Source organism: Furipterus horrens, unplaced genomic scaffold, assembly GCF_987537825.1.
Source record: "Furipterus horrens unplaced genomic scaffold, mFurHor1.1.pri manual_scaffold_2, whole genome shotgun sequence".
Taxonomy (NCBI): Eukaryota; Metazoa; Chordata; class Mammalia; order Chiroptera; family Furipteridae; genus Furipterus; species Furipterus horrens.
Window position 1 is genome coordinate 116,093,588 of NW_028327172.1, and position 22,435 is coordinate 116,116,022.

A 22,435-nucleotide genomic window follows, 5' to 3' on the forward strand; every position below is an offset into this window, starting at 1 on the left:
ACCTTAAAAAATTTTTTTCTTTCCTTTTGGAGGTGTCAAATTCTGTTCCAACTTTGTGGATACAGCATGAGTTAAAAGTTTCATAAAGACAGAGTCAAAGGAGGTTAGGGAAGGAAAACAGTTTTGTAGCTGCCAAGATCTGAAAGGAAGGTGGGTCTTAAGGTGGACCTGGAGAGGATTGAGGAAGCGAGGGAGAGAAGGGGAAGGGATGAGGAGGAAGAACATAACTGATGTAGGGAATAGCATGAGAAATGCCAACCATCTTGGGGATGGGTTCCATTCACCACGTGCCAAAAAAGGAAGCATTTACAAATGGATTGACTGGCTTCCATTCCTAATGAAAGAGGATCTTAAATGAGCAGGAATATAAATTCCTACTTTGAGATATTACTACCTGTTAATGGCGCCTGGCACCAGATATTAGACCTTGGTCCCTGAGTTTTGGCTAAGAAAGAATTCAGAGCCAAGACTAAAATACAAGCAAAAGATTATTTGGAAAGCTACAGAGGTAGAAGAAGTGATCTGTGGAGAAGTGGGCCAGCTGGGTTGCGTGGGTTCAGGAAACAAGTTATAGAGGCAAAATAAGAGCCCTTGGGGCTTAGGGGAAAGACAACAAAGGTATAACCTCAAGGGAAGAAAGGAAGAGGAGAGGCATGGATGTGCTAGAGAAAGAGGAAAAGGGAGGGAGAGAGAGAGAGGAGAGAGAGAGAGAGAGAGAGAGAGGAGGGAGGGAGAGAGAGAGAGAGAGAGAGAGGAGAGAGGGAGGGAGGGAGGGAGGGAGAGAGAGAGAGAGAGAGAGAGAGAGAGAGAGAGAGAGAGAGAGAGAATGAGAATACTGGAGAAGGAAGGAAGGGGGCAAGGGCATGGATGTGCTCCAGAGATAGAGCCACACTGGATCCTTCCTTGGAAGGGCTTTTATCTGGAACCCTCAGGGGAGGATCTCAATAGAATATTCATCAGCTTTACAGGGGTATCCCCTCAAGGTCATGGTTCCCACTGATTGGTTATTGTCAGGGCAGGGGGTCATTAGTCATTGCAGCTGGTCCTGAGGTCAGCCATGACATCACCCTGCTTGGCCTTGCCCCACCTGACTTTTCTGCTGAAACACAACTAAGGCCTAGATATTATCTCTAGTTTGGTCAAAACTCTGTCTCTGTGGTCCGCAGACCCAAGGCTTTGTTCCTAAGATTATTTGATGGTGGCCAGAACCTCATTTTCCTGAGGGCTTAATGCCTAAGAGAGTGGTTGTGCAAGGGCTCGTATTCTGGTCCTAGGAGGCTATTCTTCAGCCCCATTGTTCCTCCCCTAAGGGGGTCTACCATATGACCAGCGACATGCTAAGGGTAGAAAGGTCAGGGGAGGGTCTGAACAATATGACCAGTGATGTGAAAAGTCAGGCAGGTGAGGCTAAACCAAATGACAAGTGATATGCTAGGGTAGGAAAGGTCACCCTTGGGGTGAGATCCCAGCCCAGTTTTGCCCCTTGCTAGGCACCTGGGACTTTCCACTCTGGTGACCTTCTGTACCTGGCCTACCCTCCCCACGCTGCTCATGGCTAACTGCTTACTTTCTTCAGCCAAAGCCTCAGAGAAGTTTATCTTTTCTTAGATATCAGTATGTGGTAAACACTTTTCAAAAAACTGGCAGGTTTCAGAAATTATGCTAAGCTAAAGACTAGTCTTTGTTAATCTTATCTAAGTTATTATCAGTCTTGTCCTTAAACTGTTCATGTAGCATCTATGGGTGTAATGGTTTGAAAACTCACTTTGTTCTTCATATAAATCTAATTGTTTGTTAAATCTTGTAGCTATAAATATTTTGCTTACATTATTTTACTATAAATACATTGCTTTCTTTCACTTTTAGTTGACTATAGAAAATAGATTACTTAGTTCAAATTACAGATCATTATAGTCTGTAAAGCTCTAAGCATTATATGTTGTAATAATTATCAAAGATGAAAAGGGCAATTATTTAATAAAGATGGAAATTTGAGAGCATAGATATGTTTTTTTTTCTTTTTAAAATTCTTCAATTTCATATTATTTATTTGTATAGCCTCTGATATCCAAATTGTGATTATAGTTCACATAGGTAAAGTGGGGCTAACTGAAAAGAAATTCACAGATATTAAAAAGGAAATTATTTAGCAGCTTATTAAAGAAGAGTAGCTTGTAGCTTATTGGAACTCAAAAGTTATATAACAGCATTATATATGTAATATATATTTTAAAGATATATGTATTTTTGTACATATATATGAGATTTTTTTCTAGTAAAATTTTTATTATGGAAAATTTTAAACATACACTAAAAGCAGAACAATATACTGAAGCCCCATATATTTATCACCCAAACTAAAAAATTGTGAACATATAGCCAATCTAGTTTTTTAAAATTGCCCCTTCATTTCTCACTCCCACTTCTCCAAAACTAGTTTTAAGCAATTTCCAAACATCATATGAGTCTATTCATAAACACATCAGTGACCATAATTATTTAACACAGGAGATATTAACATATTTTACTACAAATGCTGTGATCTTTATAGCTATTTGATGTTGAGATGTTGACTGTAAGTATTTGTTTAAATTCATGGCGATCCTTGGTTCATCATACCAGATTATAAATTAACCAGTCAGGTTCATATTCAGTCAGACAGTCTTCCAAATTGTTCCTGGCTTCTTCAGAAGGTCAGGATTGTTCGAATGCTGTTAACAATTACATATAAAAATAAATATAATATTTTTTGATAAATTTAACCAGAACTCACAATTTTTGTTTTTCCATTTCAGGATTTGATTTAATCTTTCTTTAGAGACACAATTTGGTAAGCCTAATTTCTCTTATCTTGTTATCCTCTTCCAGTTATGGCATTCATAATATTTAGATATGATGTCAGTAAGCTGGGGAGAATTGGAGACCCTCACTTGCTTGCGACCTCGTGGTGCTGTGGAGAAGTAGAGCATGCCAGTGTTGTAGTGGGGCCTTTGTCCTGGGACAGACACTGCTCTTGGCTCTCCTGTAGCCGAGGGCAAATTGGGCATAAAAGAGGAGGTGGCTGGTGTGTTGGAATGCTGCTTTCTGATAACACAAACATTCCTACTCCTGAGTGAATCCTTCAACATGCAATAGCAAAATAGGGAACAAGCCTCAGAAACAGAGTTCCTTATCTCAGATCTTACTGATGGAGCTGCAGGTTGCCATGCATAAATGTTTTCTTCACTCAGGGACTCGAAGCTGCACCTCTCTGTGGAGGGAGAACCTCTGTGTCCTTTCCTCACCATGAGTCAAGGTCACGGCCCCTTCATTGGCCAGCTGATTACTGTAACCCATCTCCTCTGCTCTGCTTCCTTGATTCTGTGCAGTTTGTATGGCAGGAGGGCCTATCCTCACTTCTGTTTCCTGTGCTCCTGTGATAAGCACACTTGGGAAGGCCCATCCTTTGCCTATTCTGTTGCCATTTTTCCATCTGTGAGGGCGTTCAGGTGGTCTTCTCAGAGGGCCAGAGGGAGAGTAGGAGGCCTCATTCAGGTGTTTCCCCTAGGCCTCCCTTCTACCAGTGATCACCAGTCCTATTTTAAGAGTACGGAGACGTGACCCATTATTAATAAAGCAATGCAACATTTTCCCTTTGGCTGCCACTTAGCATTCCTTGTTGGGTATATTCCATGACTGAGAACTCCAGGGGGAAGTGAGCAGTGGTGGAGGAGCTGTGAGTGTCAGGATCCAAGGCCCCAAGCCCAAGTCAACTCCTAGTTTGAGGAATATAGGGATTTTGAAATTGTGCAAGATATTGTGGGACTTTTGCACTAAATTACTTAGTGTAGCTTAAAAAATGTTTGTTTCTTTTCTTTTTATTGCATTTCTTTTTGATATGTTGTAGATAATATGTTTCAAATTAGGGAGTTCATGTCAGTAGGGACATTTCCTCAGGTTTCTTCCCTCTGAAATAGCCTGGCTCCTCACACCATGGACCTGTCTTCTTCCTTTATGACATTGCTTCTCAGCTTCAAACTCCTGTCATTTAACTTAACTCCTCCTCCCACCCACCACCCCCATTTTGTAACGTCTTCTCTTTTGTTTGCTTTTGTGTCCTGCATCTTCCCGTGCAACATTGTTCCTGGTGTTTTGCCTTTTGCTTCTATTGATCAGGGCTGTGCTTGATCATTTTAACCAAAACCATTGATCCTATTCTTGCCCACTCCCCAGCTGCTATGGGTCCCCCAGTTGGGACATTTCTATAAATCACTTCTCAGGGTCCATGCCAAGGGAGCACAAGAGAGCTTAAATTGTGGATCAGATGTGTCTTATAGAAGACCCATGACAAAGCAAGAGAATGAGAGATTTGGGACATCCTGTAAGCATCTGATACCTGCCACTCACTGCTCACCTTTCTATGGTTTTCACTTGATTCTGATAGAGAAGGGCCTGCCATTTGCACTCTTTGTCAAATTGCAGAACATATGGATTTCAGAGCCAGGACTATACTGTACTAGAGGGACCTGATGTTATAGTATAGAAACCTCTCTTTCTAGGGAGCAGCCCCAACTAAGTTAATGACTTTGTGAAAGAAAAAAATATGTGTCATCACTCTATGTTGGCACAGTGTTTATATTATGGAAACAGAGTAGGAAGGTAGGAAGTGGGTTTTTTCTACAAATTGTTATTATTTAATCTTTTTTTAAAAATTAAAAATATGTTTATTGATTTTAGAGAGAGAGGCAGGGAGAGAGACAGAGAGAGAAACATCAATATGAGAGAGAAAAATTGATTAATTGTTTCCCATATGTGCTCTGGCTGGCTCTTGAACTCACAACCTACGTGTGTGCCATCCCAATTTCTGTATGGGTTGACACTCCAACCAACTGAACCACACTAGCTAGGGGCATTATTTAATCTTTAAAGCACCTCTATATATCTGGTGATATGAAAAAGGTCAGAAAATGAACTGATTAGTTTTTAACCTCAAATGAAATCATCATAAAGGTTTTTCAAACCACTTACCCATCTGTTTGGTAATTTACCTTTTTCCTTGGTACATTAGGTCAAATGCCTCATTGATTTTGTCAAAAGGCAGGGTATGGGTCACCAATGCATCCAGTTCGAATTTCTTATTCTTGTAGTCAGTAACCAGCTTTGGGACAGAATCTTTACCTTTCCAACCTGTAATTTGGCCAAAAGTCCAATTAAAGGATGGTGCTTGACATGAACAGGTAGTTTAATCAGTGTTTGTTGAATGAATAAAATTATTTGGTCAGATTTGGCTTGCTCCACATAGATTAACCCGCCTTCCATCTTTAATTTTCTATATTTTTATCTACTTTAAAAATTTTCTTCATAGGAAAAATTCAAAATTATTTTTTATTTCTAGATAAGAAATTATCTCTGTTTGGTTCAAGTTTACCTTTTGTTCCTGTATGTTGGTTCGTGTTAATGCAAATTGAACTTCAATTTGCAAAATGTAGTTATCTTTCTATACAAACACTATTTGCTCTCAAGTAGTTAATAAAATAGCTTTTTATGTAGTCTTTACATGTATTCTATGCACTCAATATTTAAACAAGTCATTTTCCTCTCCCTTCAATAATCTTCACTATAAGAATATGAGGAGTACTACTATGGAGAATATTAAAAGAAAAAAAACTGACCACCAAATATTGTTCCTTTGATAGTACGGCCCATTAATATCTGTAGTGGAGAAATAGTCAATCCTTTGTCACCAATAGCTACTCCAATGAGAACACACAATCCCCAACCTACTGTTGTACAGTCCAAGGCTGCTTTCTGGAAAGTCAAACAAAAAACACTAGATGAGTAAGTAGAAAAGTAGAACATGTCTTCACTGTGCATATGTACTGTGTTTTAGGAAAAATTTAGACAACTCTGCATATGAAATAATGGGAGTCAAGCTAATGAGGTAGTAATATAGTAGATTGAGGCTCAAGGCTTTGTTTCAGGTAGAACATTCAATAAAATATTGAGCTTCATCAAAAAGATATTAGAAACAACATATTATTTCACCCTGTTTAATACCATAGTTACACTGAACCTAGAATGTATAATATTGTATATCAAGAAAAACACACAAATATGAAGTTAGAAAAGATGTATAGAAGATATTATAAACTCTATTCAACAACCTTTTGAATATTAACCATGGGTATAGACTAAAATGTTTGCATAGAATCAAAATCTTTAAAATCATGAAGAGGGTGATTATTCACTAGATGAGGTATCTTAGTAGATCTCAATGTAGGACAAATGAAAATGTCACTTAAGATAGAGGGCAAAGCAGTTAAAGTGATACTGGGCAAAGCAGTTAAAATGATACTGGCTGCTGCTCAAACATTTCATTACTTCTCTACTTAAAAAACAGTGTTCTCTTTCTTGCAGTTAGGTGGAGTTATGTTATTAGTTCTGGCCAATGAACTTTGCAGAAGTGAAGTGTATCATTTCCTAGACAAAACAGAAAAGCCAGTGTGCAACCTGCCAGCTGTCCCCTTTCCTGCTGTAGCAACCAAGAGGACTTCATGTTGAGATTGTGAAGCCACAAATTTGAACTTCCTTGATTGGTGACTCACCACATAGAAAACAGCAATTTAGGGGAGTTTTATTGATTTTTGCATGAGAGAAAGAGAAAACATTGTTATATTACCTACTGCAAGTTTGGGATGAAGTTAAAACTCCTAAAGGTTGAAGATGTAGGCAAGTGTAAGAAAGGTATAAACTTGTGGATGGCCATTCTACTTAGAAGCACTATGGTAAATTGATAAACATTTAAAATGTTTTGAGACTTGCGGGTTCAATTCCCAGTTGGGACATGCGCGGCAGGCAACAGATGGATGTTTCAGGCACACACTGATGTTTCTCTCTCTCTCCCACTCTCTATAAAATCAGTAAACATATCCTCGGGTGAGGATTCAAAAAATATAAAAAAATGTTTTCAGATTAATATTATAGAAGAAAAATGTAAACTTTGTCCCATATCCTTTGCCATAGTCAGTGGGCAACTTGATTCTGACCTGTTGGGGCAGTTTTTACTTTTACAGAGTTCTAATAGGAAATATAGTTCTTTTTCATCACTGATCACTATATGAAAGAAGGAATTTGAAGTTCAATAAATTCTCTCCATCTTCTCTCTGTGTGTCTTTCTAGTGACAGGAGATATTGGGTTGGCCGAAAAGTTCATTTGTTTTTTTCCATAAGATGGCTCTAGTAGCACTTATTTGTCTTTAACTTCATTCAAAACAATTTTGTTACATGTGACAGCTGTCATATCAGCATGCATTAAAAAAAACTTATCAAAATTGGTGAATTTTTGTGTAGCCATTTTAATATTGAAGATGGAAGAAAATATGCAACATTTTTGGCATATTATGCTTTATTATTTCTAGAAAGGTAAAAGCTCAACTGAAATGCAAAAAATAAAATAAAATAAAAAGATTTGTGCAGTGTATGCAGAAGGTGCTGTGACTGACTGAACATGTGAAAAGTGATTTGTGAAGTTTTGTGCTGGAGATTTATCACTTGACTGCTCCACAGTTGGATAGACCAGTTGAAGTTGATAGAGATCAAATCGAGACATTAATTGGGAACAATCAGTGTCCTACCACATAGGAGATAGCTGACATACTCAAAATATCCAAATCAATAAAGTTACTGGTGAAAATGAAAACTGTGTTTTTCATTTTATGGAAAAAACTAAGTGGATGTTTTGGGCAACCCAATACAATGACCTAGAACTTCAAGAATATAATTTGACATTTTTATTTGATTATGTGTTTATTTATTGTTTTGAGAATTCCTACTACTTCTAAATAGAAACTCTTCTACTCTTTGCAATTTTTACATGGCAGAACCATTTTTGTTTACATACGTGACATAGATTCATAGCGAGGGGAAAAGACTACTGGTCCCCTTAAGGTAGCTGCTTACATCTATTTCTGTTTTCTATTTTTTCTTCTTTAATGTTTTACTGTTGCTTTTTTCTACATTTCTGAGCTTTGCTCTAAGCAAGGAATTAACCTCTGTAATGATGACTTAGTTAAATGGGCATTATATGTAAATTAAAGGTTTTATTTAGTAGTCTCTGATAACTTTTGGTGAGAATTATTTTGAATTTTCAAAATCTTATAAAATTGTCAATTTTCGTAACTTTGTAATTATTCTGCTGAGTTCTTTAGGCTGCTTGAGAGCATAAGAGGTCATTGAAATCACATTCATAGTCATTACTGGCATCTCCTCTACAACCCAGAATTTTAACTTTACCTAGTTCTGGACACTTTTGGTGGAAGGGTAAGTACCTAGTTCATCTTTTCTTGTGATTAATAAATTGTATCTTTTAAAATTTGGGTTCTCTAGTGTAATTCTATTCCATAATTAAAAAAATTTTTGTATAATAAATCAGTTAATAATAGAACCTGCCAAATTTTAGGTTAGTGGTTCTCAACTTGAGAAACTTGTAAAAAATATCGGCACCTGAGTCCCCAACTCATAAGAACATCTAAGGTGTGGCCCGACCACTGGTACTAAAAAAACCCAACTCTCCAGGCACTTACAAAGTATAGCCAGTGTTGAGAATATCTGTACTAGGGACATAAGGTAAATAGGCTGAATTTCAACATTTGTAAAAAATTTGAGCTACAGAAAGTGGAGGAATGGTTGTGGCACATTGCAAACTGCAGGGCGGGAAGCTCTGAACCCAGGGAACCAGTGCAGGACAAGAAGCTCTTAATGCATGACTTTCAGTTACTGCTAACATTTATTGAATGCTTATTACCTTTCAGACCCTCTTTTAAACAGTTATACTATTACAATGAAACCATTCTGGGAGAAAAGACCCAGGAATGGCAGCTTGCTGCTCTCAGAGGCTTTCTGGTCTCCACTCTCTTCTGGGGAATGGACCAGTCAGGTAAGGACCAAGAGGAAGAACTGGCAAAGCCTGCTCTAGTTAAAGTATAGAATGTTATTTTTACACCTTCCCTAGAGAAGGGTTTTAGGAGCCAGGCTGAGTGAAGGTGTAAATAAAAGCAAAAAAACACACTTTACCGCTCTCACCAATGAAAGAAGCAGGAGCCACTGGCAGACTTAGTTGATGAATTCTTTGGTCATTTCATTAAGAAAAAAATAAACAAAATAAACAAAACTATACTTAATATTTTTGAGCAAATATATATTAGGTGGACATTTGCTGGGTAATAACGCTGGGCACTCTGGCAAGTGACCTTTTCCACTGTTGCCTGTGCGGTCGGCTCTCCCTGTGTTCCGGAATAGAGCAGACAGGGCCGCCTTCCCGGCTGCAGCCAGTGTGGCTGCCCAGGCCCTTCTCAGAGGCTCCTGCAAGTCAGAGCCCGTCCTGAGAGAGGAAATCTGAATGATACAGAATTGTAGTGTTTAGGAGTAAAAGGTTTACTTTTGCAGTACGTGTGTATTTAATATATTGAAAATCTCAAATATATAATTTGGACTTAATTTTGCAGTTTGTTTATTGAGGTCTGACAGACAGAACTGGATTGTGTGTAGGTTGCTGGCCTCTCCCTGCTCTAGGTTTTATTTTTTTTCTGCTCTAGGTTTTGATGGGAGTGGGCACCTCAGTAACATTATCTCACTCCTCCTTTAAATCTGCCTTTTTCTTTTCTCATTTTTGCTGCTCATTTCTTGCAGTCACAATTCTTCAAAAGTTTTTATTTTTAACTTTTCTCTTAGTTTCATGAGGATGAATGGAGAGAAATATTAATAACATTAATATTGACTAGTAATAAGTAATGTTTATTATAGATTATATATCAATTATAATATACCAGACAATATCTAATATGCTATTAATAAATGGGCTTATAAAAGCACAATTTATTATATATTAAACATGAAGTGAATAAATGTATTAATGTATACATATTGTCAATATTTATTAATGTTAATAAATATGATTTATTATATAGTGTTATAAAATATATACATACCATGACTTCAGATCCACCTGCACAGTCAAATGCAAAATCCACACCCCCACTGGTCATTTCAATGATGACCTCCTGGACCGGTTTTTGTAGGTCTCTAGGATTGAGGCAGTCAGTGGCTCCAAGAGCTTTGGCCTTCTCAAACTTCTCACTGTTGATATCAATAGCAATGATTCTAGAAGCTCCTGATACTTTACAACCAATTACAGCAGAAAGGCCGACGCCTCCCAGGCCAAAGACGGCACAAGTAGAACCTGGGGTTACCTGCAGGCAAGAAAATCATAAGTTAACTTAAAGCATCTAGTTCCACTTTTTTTTAAGGGTACAGAGTGAGGTGGGGGGCAAAAATATATAAATAAGGACTTCCTGTCATAAGACTAAATGATATGGCCCATTAGGGAAAGTTACCAGTGTGACAATGAATGAGTCATTGATTAAATTTGGAGAATCATTTGAGGGCCATTAAGATCATCCATTTGTAAGGAACAAGCCCAAGTGGAAATAATTTCCCTGTTTTCTTTTCCCCTTTAGTGTTATCAGAACAAAATGTTAAAGCTCACACATTAGAAAGGGTTTATTGTTTGCCCTTTCAAGTAGATCACAACTAATTGTTGTCTATTTTTCTAATCAACCTTATTTGGTTGTGTTAATGTCACCGTTTTGAATGACCACTAATGTTTCTCTAAATGTAAATTAACTTAGTTATCCCAGTTATCAATTGTTTAAATGGCTGAGATCCAATTTTTTTTGCATGGCATTGGAGGATTTTTATGATCTGATCCCCTATTAACTTCTGACTTCACCTTCATGACATTCTCAGTTCTCCAGCCACAAAACTGTCACTTTCCTTTCCTCATGTCCTAGTCCATGCTGTCCCTTCAGCATGCTGCACTTTTCACCTTATTTTCTTTAATTGAAGTATAATCTATATTTTGCGGTTGACTTAAATAGCACTCCCCCCATAAAACTTCTTTTTTAAAAAAATTATCCTCACCTGAGGATATGTTTTTAAAATAATTGATTTTAGGGAGAGAGGGGAGGGTGAGGAGAGAGAGAGAAAAAGAGAGAGAGAGGAGAGAAATCAAACCCATAACCTAGGTATGTACCCTGATTGGGGATAGAACCTGCAACCTTTTGGTGTATGGGACAATGCTCCAACCAACAAAGCAGCCTAGCCAGGGCCACAAAACTTTTCTTGATTCTTCAGTCAGAGTGTAGTGCCAATTGGAATGTGTTAATCTGTAGAGTGAGATAGTGGCAAAAAAACAAACAAACAAAAAAACTATAGAGAAATGTTTATTGTTTTCTAGTGATAATGGGAAACTTTAAATTAAAGCATAAACAAAAGGAAAGGAACAAAATCAATGCATTCTAAATTGGAAAAAGTTACTAAGGAATAGAGAGAATGTGCATCTCTTACTTTATGCATGATATTGGGTATGTATATACTAGATTTTGCTATTCAGGCAAAATAAAAATGTATTTTGTAAATATTCAGAATATTGATTTACATACCTGCTGTACTATTTACTATAATATTGTGGTATGTGTTTAGTTTATTTCCAAATATATTTCTCCAGAGACTATGTCAAAAAGCTTGCCTGAAAGTCTCATTGAACATAGAAATGCATTTTTCCCATTGCAGCAATGTTGTATGCAGGAGTTTGATTCTTGGGACAGCACACAACAGTATATAAATTGAATACACTTCACTGATTGTGTTATATAACTGGATCATTGTTTGTAAAAGTGCTTTTGATTGCAGCACTGGGTCGGTCACTATAAAATCTGCCCCCTCCCCCCATTTGATTTTCTATCTGCGGACAACATTATTACAGGACATTTTAATACTTCTAAAGATCTCTGTGAAATGTGATTAATTTAGCTGTAAAGATTACAAGCAAATTAAAAAGACTTAGGGGTTATGGTGATGTTGTGGGAGGTCCCTAATAATTATACAGAATTGTTGCATCACTTTTCTTCCCAGAAGTAAATTAAGCTTCATTAAGGATCTTGTCTTTTGTCCGGAATTATTGATACTTCACTTCCCTTCACTTAGTTCTATCAGATTTATTTTTCTTCTTTGAGGATTTCCTGAGGTAGTTTACCTGTTCCTCAATAGCAGGAAGAATGTGTTCTGCAAATTTAGATCAACTTTTACTAGATTTAAAAGGACATTATAGCTGAATCTCTAGTGTTAATATTCCTGAAGAAACATTATAGTAGCAGAAGGTGAGAGTCTACATAGTGTCTAGAAAAGGGTATGTTTGTAGCCCAAAGAGTAATAATTCTTCCCTGAGACTCCAATGCTATCTGCAGGGGAATGTGCCTTGACTGCCAAGGTCACATTGGCTGTTAACTCCACCCAACTAACACCTTTCCTCCAGGAACCTTCAGATTGTAGTATGGCTGCCCATACAACTTTTAGTTTTTATTAATGAGTGAGTGAATGAATGAATGAATGAACAAATGATTTTTAGAGGGAGATAATGCGCTGATGGCCAAGAGTAGCATCCCTATGTGCTTGGCCAATAAAATTCTCAACAAAAAGTCATACTTTGATATTCTGGCTGCTAGATCAACCTCATTTTCATTAGCCTGACTTTGTTTCCTTGACACTGAACAACTCTAGGCAACCTGATAAAAATAAATTTTTGTTGCAAAACTGAGGACCACACCTCACCAAGATGTCTTAAGGGCTGCATATGAACCTAGATATTTTCACTTATTCACAGAAATATTATTACATTCCTACTGTGCCAAGGAAAGGGCTATGCTCTGGAGATATCACAATGAACAGGAGAGGTCTTGCCTTCTAGGAGCAAATAGTTTCATAGGAAGAAGAATAGTTTCATAATGAGGAATTTCTTCATTGTGTAATAAAAACCTAGATAGGAATAAACACGGATACTTGGGGGAAAACTGGGAGGGGCACCGAATGCATGCCCAAAAGGCTGGAGTAGTTTTCCGATGGGAAGGGACAAACAAATAGAGTCAGCCCAAAGAGGTGGGGGAGCTTTGCTGGCAGTGTTGATGGGAGCAGGGTGTGCAAAGAAAGCCCAGAGGCTACAGTGACTGGAGGCCAGACCCTGAACAGTGAGACTGGACAGGAAGGAGTAGGAAGAATCACTGAAGGAAAAGAGGAGTAATGAAAGGGGAATGAAATCTTCAGATCTGTTGTTTTAGAAAGACCAATTTTAGTTGGATTTTGCAATTTGGAGTTAAGGAATGAAGACCTGTGTCAAGGAGGATTAAATAAGGAGATTGTTTGAGGGATACCGACATCTCTCTTGTCTCTTAGTTAAACAGCTTTGGAGAGCTTATAAATTCTAACATGGGATTCCAGGGACACATCTTGCCACCATCAGTTCTGCCATCTGAGACCTTCTATCAGAGCCACAAAAGGAGAGGATGACAGGCAGAGAAGAACTCCCACAGTGTATGGAGAGAAACCTGTAGCATCAGGGAGAAAGTAGGAGTGGTCATATAGAGATGGGTGGGTCTCTATAGTTTCTATTGTCTCTTGACTGGGACTGCTGTCCCAGGATAAGGATTCATATATAGGCAGCACATTTAAGCAGGCTGTATTTAAATTAAAGACAGACTATAATATAACATACTAGTATAGGAAAAGAAATTAACATGGTCTGGGTACCAACTGTATACCAGCCACTGGGCCAGATGTTTGTGATTTAATTATTCCCACAGTGATTTGTAGTCGATATTATTATAGAGAGGTAGCAGTAGAGAGGTTAAATAACTTGTCTAAAATCATAAAGGTGGATAAATGACACAGCCAGGGTTTGAAGATATTCTAGCTGCTTTATCATGCAGCCTCCCAGTAACTTCTATTTTCTATAACCTGGTGATTCATGATTTTACCTTGGCAGCATTGATTGCAGCTCCATAGCCAGTTGAAAACCCACATCCAAGCAGACAGACTCTCTCTAAATTTGCATCATCATCTATTTTGGCAAGATTAGTATCTGATACTACAGTGTACTGAGAGAAGGTACTGGTCCCCATGAAATGGTAAACTGGTTTTCCTTTGCAGGTAAACCTGCTGGTTCTGTCTTCCATTACTTCTTGATCAACAATAGCATTTTTAAATTGACTAGAGAATTTTTTTAAAAGATGAAAAAAAAAAAGTTAATGGCCTACTGATTACTTTCCTGAAAAGAAAAAGTTAGGTATGACAATTTTATGTTAGTTATGACAATTTTATGATATGGAGAATTTGAAAAAATGATTTGGGACTTTTGCCCAAATATATGATATGATATTATATTATAATATAATAAATTTTATGATATGGAGAATTTGAAAAAATGATTTGGGACTTTTGCCCAAATATATGATATGATATTATATTATAATATAATAAATTTTGTACTTATATATCATATAAATAACATAATATAAATAATATAACAATATAATATAACTAATATATAATAATAACATAATAGATATAATAGTTGTAAGTCTAACGATAGTAATAATGGTAATAATAAACTTTATGGAATAATTTTTATGTGCTAGAAGTTCTTTTAAGGATTTTACATGTATTAATTCTTTAAAAATTTTTATTATGGAAAATTCAAACAAATATAAAAGTAGAAAGAATAGTGTAATGAATCTCCACAGAAGCATCTCCTAGCTTCAGCCATTAGCAGCTCATGGCTGATCTAGTTTCATCTATAACCCACCCTGACTCCCCACCCCACCACCTACTCTGTCCCCATTTTGGCCTATTTTGAAGGAAATCCCAGATACCATTTTTCATTGTAAATATTTCAGTACGTAGCTTTAAAAGATAAAGATTCTTATAAGTCCACACATTGCATTCTGTTGATATCTCTTAAATTTCTTTTAATTTATAGATTCTCTCTTACCCTCTTGTTTTTTCCTTGCAGTTTATTTTTTGAAGAAACAGTCATTGGTCCCGTTGAGCTTTCCTCATTCTGGATTTTTCTTGTTACATTGCTATAATCTGGTTTAACATGTTTCTCTATCCCCAAATGTCCTCTAAACTAATACACACACACACACACACACACACACATATATATATATACATATATATATATACACACACATACATATATATAGATCCAAATGCTTGGTCTGATTTGGGTTTTATATATTTTGTAGAAGTACTTCAAATGTGGTATTGTGTATTTTCCTCTGGAGGCACATAATATCTTATCTTTTTGTGATGTCAGAAAGAATTGATAGTCATGGCCCAAATCTGTTATTACATTAAAGGTTGTATTAATTCTTTGAATATCTGCAACAATCCTGTGAAATAGGCATTAGTATTATCCCCATTTCATAGATGAAGAAATTGAAGCACAGTAATAGATATAAGAGTAGTACCATAACTAGTTTCAATTAGCATTAAGGACAAATGGATCTTTCTATAGTCTCAATAAAGTAAAGAGTAAAGCGATTAAGATTTTGGACTCTGGAGCTAATTGCCTAGATTCAAAATTTAGCTCTAAGACTTATATCTATGTGGCCTTGGAATAAGTTACTGTGCTTCATTGCATACCTCTCTCGTCTTCTGTAGAAGTAGCTGCTATTCTGAATTTGACAGTTATCATTCCAGTGATGTGTTTATACCTTTACTAATACACTTGTAACCATAAACAGTATATGATATTGTTTTTGTATGTGACATCTTTCCATTAACATTATTTGTGTGAGATCACAATGATCCCCTTTATCCCTGTAGGATACGTCCAAGACTCCTAGTGGATGCCTGAAACTTTGGGTAGTACTGAACCCTACATACAAGGTTTGTCCAGAAAGTATCCAGCCATGTAATACGAAAACTAGAGACATTTATTGAAGAAGATACAAGATATAAAAATCATTGTACATAAGACAATGACACCTCAGTCCCCATCAAAGTAGGTACCTTGGGACCTCACACAGTTCTCCAGGTGTTCCTTCATATTTTCCTGAATCTCATTGATGGTCTGAAATCTCTTCCCTTTCAAAGGTGATTTCAGTTTTGGGAAAAGCCAGAAGTCACAGGTGGCCAAATCTGGGCTGTAGTGGGGCTGAGTCACCTGGGTGATTTGATGTTTTGCTAAAAACTCTATGAGATGTGATACATGAGTGGGTGTGTTGTCATGACGAAGCTGCCAATCATCAGTTGCCCATGCTGCGGCCTTCTGAATCATCCAAATAGTTTCCATGCAGGAATGTTCAAATTTAATGCAAATTTGATGCAGATTTGTTGCTCTACTCAGTCATTTGGAATGTGACAGCCACATAGTATACGTACTCACTCAACGGTGACTACTGCCCCCACTGACTAGTACAGTGAAGTCATCATTGCTCACGCATGTGCATTCCAGTCTGTTCTTGGCTGCCAGGTTACATCAATATCACCCAAATCACTCTCATTATATTAACAATGTCTGGACTTTTTCCTAATAGACTGCATATACTATGCCCCCCCCCCATACATACATATCTTTTCACTTGAAGGAAGCACTTCACAGATTCTCTTTGACATATCTGAATTCAGCATCACTACTGTTACTCTTTGGGACCATTGTTAAGTAAAATAAGGGTTTCTTGAACACAAGCACTGAGATACTGTGATAGTGGATCTAATAACCAAGATGGCTACTAAGTGACTAATGGGTAGGAAGTGTATATGCTGGACAAAGAGATGACTCACTTTTGGGGCTTAATGGGGCATGATGGAGAGATATTTCATCCCACTACCCAGAATAGCATACAATCTAAAACTACAAATTATTTGTTTCTGGAATTTTCTATTTAATATTGTCAGACCAGAGTTTATCATGTGTAACTAAAACCTTGGAAAGCAAAACTATGGATAAGGGGGAGTACTGTGTTCTATGTTGATACATGTAGATCAAGTTTAGCTATTTTGATACTTACATATTATTCCATTGTATTGTTACATAACAATTTCTTAATCCACCAATTTTCAACCAGTGCTGCAAGAATTTTTAAAACATGCAATACCTGACTATTTAGTCAGGGGCACTGACATCTTTTCTCTTGGATGGTGAAATAAAAACAAAACAAAACATGACAACAGCCAATACAACAATAGCTGTCTGATGTGAATGAATCAAAAATTTTACTTATTTTTTTTGTCAGATCGGCAAAAAGTATATTTTTTGGTGTGCTGCAGAATTTTAGTAATTAGTTTATGTGCCGTTAGGTGAAAAATTTGAAAATCTCTGTGGTAATCTACTCTCTTGTTGATGGATATTTGTGCTTTTTTCAATTGTTGACTATTATAAAGTTTTTCAAGAACATTCTAGCACATGTCTCTTTGGGTGATTTTGCAACAGTTTCTTGTACACACCTGAGTAGAATTGGTAGGTATAAAGTATGCACCTCTTTAACTTCAATTTAGGTATTGCCAACGTACTGCCCAAAATATTTGTAACAACGTACACTCTTACTAACAGTGTAGAGATCTTACCTGAGTTTTGCACAGAAATTTGTGACTGGACTCAGGCAGAACTTGCATTTTTTACATCGAGGTACATAGAGTGGAATTACTTTGTCACCTAGAAAGAAAGGCCATATGCTGGATGGTGCCAATAAATGTTACTTTTAAATGATTTCTACCAAAAGGATTAGTAAAAATCACCACTCTTTATGGTATACATTTTATGTTCAGCAGAAAGTATAGATGGCTATAACATTTTGTTACTCTATAAGATTGCTGATTTCCCCAAGTATTACACTTTCTCTTCATTTTTTTTCCCTGCTGGGCAGTCAAGCAATAAATTGGTATTGATACCATCAGGAGAAGAGTCCTATCTGAGACTCTGCTGTCATCGCGGCTCTCTAGATCATGACTATTCTTTATCACATTTCTAAACACCTGTATGGAATAGAACATCCTTATACAATATAATAGAAGAGGTGGACAGTGATAGGCTAGATATGGAGAGTAAACTTTGTACCATTACTGTGTTTCACCATTTGTTTTATTCTCGAATTCCACATTTTCTACTTTTTATTCAATTTTGATTTAAAAATGGCTTCTATCCTCTGATGACCAAGGTCCAATGATAATTAACATTTGTTCAACATTTAGTATGTGCCAGATATCATTCTAACTGCTTACTTTCACTGTCTCACTTAATTCTCAGAACAGCCTTATGAGATGGGTGTTATTATTGTCCTATTTTAGAAAATAGAAATATGAGTCACAGAAGAGTGACTTAATTGGCTAAGATCACACAGCCAATAAGTGGCAGATCTTGGACTACATTGGTCAGACTCCTTCATGGATGTAAAACTTCCAGAAGTGATTTGTTTTTATGAACTTGTTTGGAATCAAAAGATACTATTGTAATATACACCAAGGTTTGGAGCATTCACATTAAAAGGAAGAAAGAATGATATGGTAATCCTGACTGACAAGTGAGGATTACATAGCCCATATTCCAGTATTTGGTAGAACAATTATTTAATCTGAAGAAAATAATTTCAGTCATTGGCATGTTTCATTCACACATGATTTTTATCTTTCAATATGTATAATATTTCTCACTTAGTCTACCTATAGAATGAGCTACCTCATTCTTTAAATTCTTCATAATATTACGTTAGTTTTCTTTAGAGGAGGTTGTTAGAAGTTGTCATTTGTGCCTCTGTGTTAGCTTCAGTTTAATGTAACTTTGTAGCTTTGCTTCATGGGACAGTTTCTCAGTGGTATATCTAAACAAGTGACCATATTCCCCAAATTTTATTAGACAGTTCTGACTTCAAGAAGTATTCTGTCTCATTGTTAGACTGTGATAGATTGTGTTTCTCAGTTTTGCTTTGGAAAAGATGGTCCCCTTATGCAAATAGAGATCAGTTATAGCGTGCAAATCCAGGAATATATCAGAAATTATCCCTGAAATAGTCTGACATTTCCACTTAACTGGAATCAGAAAATAAAATACCTGGTTTGAAGTCTGTCACTCCTGGCCCAACACTTTCCACAATTCCTGCCGCCTCATGGCCAAGGATCACTGGGAAAAGTGCCTCCGTAAATTTAGGATGGAGAATGTGGGCATCAGTGTGGCACACACCAGTGGCGATTATCTACAAAGCAACCACATACTTGAGTTGTTTCTGCAATTATATCATTGGGTGGATAATTTTAGGATAATTTCAATGTCACCTTGAAACTTAACAACACTCTTGGAGCTCAATAGAAGAATAATATTTTGAAAAAAATAGCAAATAAAAATATATTAGGATGTATTTTTTTTCTCTAATACCTCTGTTTTCTGACTTTTACTGCCCTTGGAAAATCGTAAAAGGAGATAAAACTGGTAGTTACAGTCTCCAGGAGAGGAAAAATCAAAGGTAATGATGAAAATTTAAACAAAGTCTAATAGGCAGAGGGAATGGAGAGAACATAGGTTTCTAGGCCTTTTTAAAATTTGGTTGAAATGACATGAAATGAAATAGAGATAACAAAAATTTTATAGTTAAAAGTGAGATATTAAGTAAAGAATTATCTAAATTAATTACTGCTTTATCTTTGTATTATTTTTCTTCAAGATTTGCTCATGAGGCTATCCCATTCATTCTCATGTATAAACCCTTACTGTGGTGGTTGGAGGAAAAACTTAACCCTGGCCAGCCAGCTCTGGGGAAAATGGAGAAATTATACCAACTTGCCCTCTATGATCTGTCTACTCATCGTGGGCTCTTCTCCCTGCTGATCCTACTCCTGTCTCTTCATTTGGGCACCCAAGACCTAATGCTGCCTAGGCTGCACTTCAGTTTTTCCTTTCTTTTGTTTTGGACCAAATTTTCTATCTTCTCTTTAATAACACTTTCTGATAATTGGAAACTTGAAACAAAAACAAAACAACTAATTCTAATGTAATATGAGTTACTTAATCTGATTCTTAAGGTTAATGATTAACATTAAGGTACATTAGTTAAAGTTTAATCCCAATATCAATAAGTAATGGTAAATAATTAATAACTTACCCATCCCAGGGATAAGGCCTGGGTTTATCTGAACATAAAAATATAATTCCCCTGTACTGAAAACTGCAGGGCTTCCCAGTCACACCACAGAGGCTTGACCTGACAGAAGACAAGTCTGCACTTTGCGCCTTGTCTGTCCTGCCCAGGGAAAGTCCCCACTCACCTGAATTCGAACTTCATGTGCCTTGGGGGGAGCTACCTCAACCTCTTCTATGGAAAGTGGCTTATCTGCTTCCCAGGCAATGGCTGCTTTACACTTAATAACCTGGGAGAGAGAGACAGGGAGAGAGAGAGAGGGAGAGAAAGAGAGAGAGGGAGGGAGGGAGGGAGGGAGGGAGAGAGATAGGAGAGGGGAAGGAGAGGCCGGGAGTAGGGGAAGAAAGGAGGAAAAATGGGAGGGTGGGAGAGGGAAAGAGAATATTAGGGGGGAAAAATCATGTTGATACCATAATTGCATGAAAAGGAGTTGTGGAGTTTGTGGCTATGTATTTTATATGATTATATTATTTTTTAAAAAAGGGATATTTTTTGAAAGTAAGTCATGATCTACATTTTAGTTATTGCGCTTCTAATTTTTGAAAAAAACACATGCATTAAAGTTTACCCTAATATAATGTCTTGAATTTTTCCTCTCTCTCAGTAGCAGAGGATAGGTGGCCAGTAAGTATTTGTTGACTAAATGATTTGTTATCAGCTCTGAAAGATCTTGGTCCTTATTGCTAGAGCATAGATGTGCTTTTTGCATGTTTGCTACTCATAGTATGATCCTCCCTTAGACCAGAAGTTATTTACATCATCAGGGAATTTGTTAGAGCTACAACCCCTATCCCAAGTCCCCTAAATCAAAATCTGCATTTGAACAAGGTCCAGGTGATTCATGTGCACATGAAAGTTTGAGAAGTGAAGCTTAAATAATTAGTAAATTTATCAGGAATATAAATTAAATAAAAATCTGGTCTCTATGCAAGAATTTGGGTAAAAATGTATAAAAATAAATCTAGCAGTATTTTACAAATTAATTTTATAAATTAATAAGGATTCTATAATTAAAAATTTATTTAGCCTCAACATTATATTTTTAGTTTTATGTATAAGTAACATTGAAAGTAGAAAGAAAAAAACCTATAATTCTCCATTCTAATGATACTATTTTTGCATTTGACAACATGAATACATATTTTTTATAGTGTTATGTAATTTTGAATTATATTTTTAAATATCATTGGTCTTACTTACAAATGAAATAGATATTAATTGTGGGAAGTTTCAAAATACAAGTAAGAACAAAAGAAATAAAATCCACCTGGTAATTTTAGGAGGTAAATCCTTTGAGTATCCCCAAATGGGGTTATATTATATATGATATATTGTGATACACTTTTTCCTACTTATTAATATAATATGAATATTTTTAATGTTCTTCTCTAACATTACTTTTAACAAATGAAAACTCTGTTTTATGGTTATAGCACAATTACTCAAATCTCTCTTTGTTTTTGGCCATCACAAATAATATTTAATTTAACACTCTCATGGTAGTATTCTGACAAATCCACAGTAATTTTCTTAAGAGTAAATTACTAGCATGGACAATGCTTTTGATCAGATTTAAATGGATGCCTTCTGTGAGTAGCTTAAATTGAATCTTCTGAAGGAAGCTTCTTTTAGTGAATGTACACAATAAAATAAGAACTGAACAAAGAAACAATATATTTGCTTACTTTGCCCCTGGTGCCCATTTTTCTTTGGGAAACTCGCCTTGGAAGCTTCTCTCTGATTTAAGTTCTTCTGCTTCTATCCAGGATGCTCCCTCTGTATCCTGGATTGGATGTCATTAAATAAATACCATCCCTGCTCTTTTATTCACCAATCGTGTTTTTTTTTGTTGCTATGATTCGTATTTCTGCCCATACTTCATCACGTCATTTGTGCTATCGTATTTCATGCAAACAATCTTTGATCCCAATCACTATTGGAGATTTTTGTTTACTTTTTCCCCTCTTATTGCAAAATATAAGATAATAGATAAGAATTTGTTAAGCATATACCGATGAACCCTGACTGGTGTGGCTCACTGGGTTGGGCATTGTCCTGCAAAGGGAAAGGTTGCAGGTTAGATTGTCAGGACACATGCCAGGTACCCTTCGGGGGCATGCAAAAGGCAACCAATTGATGGATGTTTCTCTCCCTCTCTTCCTCCCTCTGTTCCCCTCTCTAAAAATAAAGAAATAAAACCTAAAAAACAAACAAACAACAAAAAAAATACCATATACAGTTGAGCCCTGGCTGGGTGGCTCAGTTGGTTGGAGCATCATCCCATACACCAAAATATTTTAGTCTGAGTCCCAGTCAAGGCACATACTTAAGTTGCAGGTTCAATCCCCTGTGGGGTATGTACAAGAGGCTTCCAATCAATGTTTCTCCCATCAATGCTTCTCTCTCTCTCCCCCACTACTTCCTTTCTCTCA

General features: G+C 36.6%; 1 protein-coding gene across 1 annotated transcript; it reads right to left on the reverse strand.

Moving 5' to 3' along the window:
- Positions 1-2,260: 2,260 nt before the first annotated feature.
- Positions 2,261-21,805, reverse strand: ADH4 (alcohol dehydrogenase 4 (class II), pi polypeptide). The gene is made up of 9 exons (XM_090266330.1): positions 21,689-21,805; positions 20,131-20,232; positions 18,923-19,064; positions 17,443-17,530; positions 13,845-14,076; positions 9,966-10,226; positions 5,652-5,787; positions 5,028-5,166; positions 2,261-2,711 (listed from the first exon to the last, which is right to left on the reverse strand). The coding sequence occupies exons 1-9, from the start codon at positions 21,704-21,706 to the stop codon at positions 2,687-2,689; spliced, it is 1,143 nt and encodes a 380-aa protein (XP_090122456.1). The 5' UTR covers positions 21,707-21,805; the 3' UTR covers positions 2,261-2,686.
- Positions 21,806-22,435: the final 630 nt, after the last annotated feature.

What these genes read in the sequence shown, in the direction of transcription:
- ADH4 (XM_090266330.1), bottom strand. An exon ending in CAAAGGAACAATATTTGGTG is followed by an intron (nt 5,167 to 5,651) that starts GTCAGTTTTTTT and finishes GCCAAATTACAG; the next exon opens with GTTGGAAAGGTAAAGATTCT. An exon ending in CTAATGTACCAAGGAAAAAG is followed by an intron (nt 2,712 to 5,027) that starts GTAAATTACCAA and finishes AATTGTTAACAG; the next exon opens with CATTCGAACAATCCTGACCT.